Genomic DNA, 3,836 nt, shown 5'->3' with positions numbered 1-3,836 from the left:
CCCCCCAACCACCCCATTCTACAAGTCTACTTATTATGCTACTGTAGCAAAGGCCAAAATCTATTGATGTGATTAAGTGACTTCTGGAAGTCCCCTCCCCAGTCTGCCATGCACCACACACACAGGTTGCCGGTGCCGTTTGTGGCACCTGTGCTGCAGGTTGGGCACCCCAGGGCTAGAACAAGTGCACAGTATGTAAAAATCTGAGAAAACTGTTGTGTCCAATGCTGCTTTGCTAATTGTCTCATTATTTCCTTTTTAGAGGAAGGCCAATCTATTTTAATCTTTTTGCTTTTAAAGGTTGGGAATATGGACTGATATACACGGGTCCCGTCTACTTTATATCCATCAGCAGGAGAATTCAAATGGGAGAAGGTCCCCTAAAAACTGTCCAATTTTGGAATTCCCTTTCATTCAAATTCTTCTAATTGATAATCACGTGTTTGAAGAAAGTCTTCTCAAAATGTTAAAGTACTGAACTGATTTTTCTTAAACTTGGATTGTTAAAATCTGAGAGAGCCTTTAGGCCAATGTTTGAAGTTTCTAATTGCAGCTTTTTGCACTAATTATAGTGGTTGTGTAGTTCTTTCAATATTGCACAATACCGTTGTGGCTGAACTCACTTTTGTCAAAGTTTACCAAAACAACCCTTTGTCTGAGATTTAATTCAAGCCCTGAATGGTTATAAAAAATTGAAAAATGAATGAAAAGGCATACCTCCTGTGTGTCTCATCTTATCTAGCATTCATACGTTGATTCCTGTAACCCAGAATGCATGGCAGGTATTGAGCTGTATGGTGGGCTCACTTCCACCCAAAGTCATTGCATCTCTTACTGAGCCACAGCAGAGCATAATGGTTACTGAGGGATATAGAATACATTGCCTCCCAGAATGGCATAGCCCAGAGCTGCCATGCCAAAACCCCCACAAATTTCCCAGCCTGGTGTTCCCCTCAACAGTTTATACTTTGCATCTGCCCCTCAGGCACCCATGATCTGTCTGCCTGCCTGCTACATTTGCCAGATTCTTTGTGTATGCGTATTGTACCTTGCTACTGTCTAGGGCAGAAAGTATTGACCTTGAATGCAGATAATTAAAAAATGCAAATTTATTTTGTTGTTTTCCATATTTGAACACATGGATAATTTAGTGTAGTGAGCTATAAAAAAAAAAAAAATGTCAGCTATGGAAACCACATTCCCCAGATTTTGGTATGGTAATTTATTTGTGTTGTAGATAATGACTTGGTCATTAAACTGACATCCTAACGTTACCTGAGAAGGATTGTCAGCTGAATCAGCATTTTGGCTTGATGACCACTCACAGCCAATCAATGTCAGCCTTAACTGTGATACAGTCAGAGATGCCAAGAGCTTAGGAGCTTTTACAGTAATTTTGCTGTAGAGGTCTACATTGGGATTACTAATGATAGTGGCCTGTTTATCCAGTAATACGATCTGATTTTCATGCCCCCCTGCCCCTGAGAAATGTATTTTAATCCCAACCAAGAAATACTCTGACACTTAGAAATGATTATCTTTTGTTGATGTCTCAAAAAATGAAAAAGATGTAATAAGTATGGAGTGAATACAGCCACAAACAGGTGTGCATGTCGACAGGTGGAGGTTTTTCAAAACTTTCTACCTGTAGAACTCTTTCTGGGAGAGGAAGTATACATTATTCAGCCTGCAGCTGCCCCTTCTCCCCTGTTCTTCGTGTCTTCCCCAGACTGGGGTGCAAGGGAAACAGTGGCTACTCCATTCCTCTCAGTCCTCAAGGGAGTGGAGCAGCAGGGAAAGACTCTGCACACTTTCCCCAAACTGAGGTCTGGGGGATGGATGGGGAGCAGCCCGCTTCCTTCTGCTTCTGCTCGCCAGCAGCAGAGAGGAGGGAAGAGCAGGGCAAAATCTCCAGCCTATTCCTCAGGCTGGGCATTGCCTGATTTGGGGAGGGGACAGGAGGTGGTGCCAGCTGCTGCTTTCCCTGTCTAGACCAGTCCAGGAACAGAGGGAAGCATCAAGAGAAAGCCCTCCCTCTCTTTCCCTACCCCCTCTTTCAGACTAGGGACACTTGATATAGGAGAGCCCTGCCTGGGCTGGGAGTGGGTTGGGAGCAAGGAGTGACTTCTTCTCTGCTCAGTTCCTGATGGCTGGGAGCCGAGTGGAGGGAGCAGTGCAGCAAAACCCCTTGCCTGCTCCTCAGATAGGAAGCCTGGATTCAGGAGAAGGCAGGAGGTTTTGCCCTGCTGCTTCAGTCCCCTCCTTGACCAGACCAGGAAGAGAATGTGCAAGCATTTGCTTTTGCAAGAGATTCTTTTTTGTAAAGGAGATTTTTCCAGGTTGGAAAGATCATTTTCCCAGAAGGGGCGTGTTTCCTCCCCTAGGAGATAGCGAGTAAATGCTTGTACATGCATAGTTTCTACTGAAAGAGCAGTAGGAGGGATTGAAAATACTTCTCACAGTGTTTTATATGAGTTTTATGAATGGATAAAAGACACAAATACTTTAGAGGTCAGTCTGATTCTTCACACACCTTTTCAGCAGCTCAAACCCTGCCTCACCCAGTCCATTCTATTGATGGGGAGGTAGCAGTACATCACCTATGCAGAAGTTCAAGCTATACGTAGTATTGGTTAAAACTACATCTAGTTCTTCTATTTGTTACTGTTAGAAAGTTTCACATGTTTTGTCAGTTCTCTATTCAAGTTAAAATAAGAGAATCTGCTAGTAGCAAATGAAAGACTTGTTAACAAGTTCTTATTTTTTTTACTGTTCATATATTGGAATGGCTTATGTCAAAACTGCGTTAATTTTTAATTAAGAAAAACCTTCACTTCTCATTTTGTAGAATAATCTTATTTCATTTATTTTGGTTTGCATGCATCTATATGGGTGGGTGAGGATTAAAGATTGGGGGAGATTAAAGATAAGAATTTCCTTTTCTTACCTTTCTTCTTTTTAAAGAACTAAATAAAATTTTTAATATACAGTCTTTTTCATGTCTTACCAATTTTTTAAAATTATATTACAGACTTCACTGTTCTAGAAAATATCCTTTTAAAAACAAGACAACACAAAACAAAACTTTTTTTTTTCTTTTCAGAATCTTGACTCCAAACAGCAATTTTGAAGATATTTGGACTCTCTATAACTTCCTAACTAGTAATGAGGTATGAAATCTCTAAGTTTTCATAATCGATTTATTTGTAAAAAGGCAGTTGTAATGAGGCGATTTAGTGATGCAGCTAACTTCTTGTTCCCATTAAAGTAGAATCTTGAAGTTTTACTGGGGTGGTTGGCCATCGGGTACAAGGAGAAGAAGTAAATTTTATCCCCCATCAGATTTTTCTCTTTTTGTTAAAGAAATTTCAAGCATGTGCATACTTCTGTCAACTCCAGTCTTGTAATTTCATATACTCGCTGTTCCTGATGTTCACATTAATGGGTTTAAAAAAAAAAATTCTTGGTGATATTTGGATGACTTGTGGTTTTAGTTTAATACTTACAAGAAGATACAAAAGTATTTAATAGGATGTGTTGCAAGTTGGAAAAATTAAAATTGAGGTTACTGTTTATATTAACTAGAATTTAGTTTGGCCTTATAGTCACTTGCAGATGAGATCTCAACTAGTTAACATATACTGTCATTATATTTAAAAAGCAATACTAGTATTAATCAAGATACTTAGAAATCGTTCTAACTTCTTGAAGTTGGCATAATTAAAAGAGTTTTTGGGAACAGAAATGAGCAATCCAGCAATGCAATCCTTTAGGAATGGATATTATAGCTGTAGCTCAGGACTAGAAAATGGAAGAGTGATTCCCCCCCCCCCCGC

The 3,836-nt window shown here is 39.8% G+C and overlaps 1 protein-coding gene across 3 annotated transcripts in view; it reads left to right on the top strand.

Annotated features, from left to right (window-relative positions):
* SWT1 (SWT1, RNA endoribonuclease homolog) overlaps positions 1 to 3,836 on the top strand; it is a 98,529-nt gene that overhangs the window by 77,794 nt on the left and 16,899 nt on the right. For all 3 annotated transcript variants that reach the window (XM_019501247.1, XM_019501235.1, XM_019501240.1), the window contains exon 16: positions 3,104 to 3,170. In XM_019501247.1, the coding sequence (XP_019356792.1) occupies positions 3,104 to 3,170 (67 nt within the window). The remainder of the gene's footprint in view (positions 1 to 3,103; positions 3,171 to 3,836) is intronic.

The sequence above is a fragment of the Gavialis gangeticus genome, unplaced genomic scaffold (assembly GCF_001723915.1).
Source record: "Gavialis gangeticus isolate Ggan-Ray unplaced genomic scaffold, GavGan_comp1, whole genome shotgun sequence".
Classification (NCBI taxonomy): domain Eukaryota; kingdom Metazoa; phylum Chordata; order Crocodylia; family Gavialidae; genus Gavialis; species Gavialis gangeticus.
The sequence above is the reverse complement of the archived record's forward strand: the minus strand, read 5'-3'. Positions and strand labels throughout refer to the sequence as shown.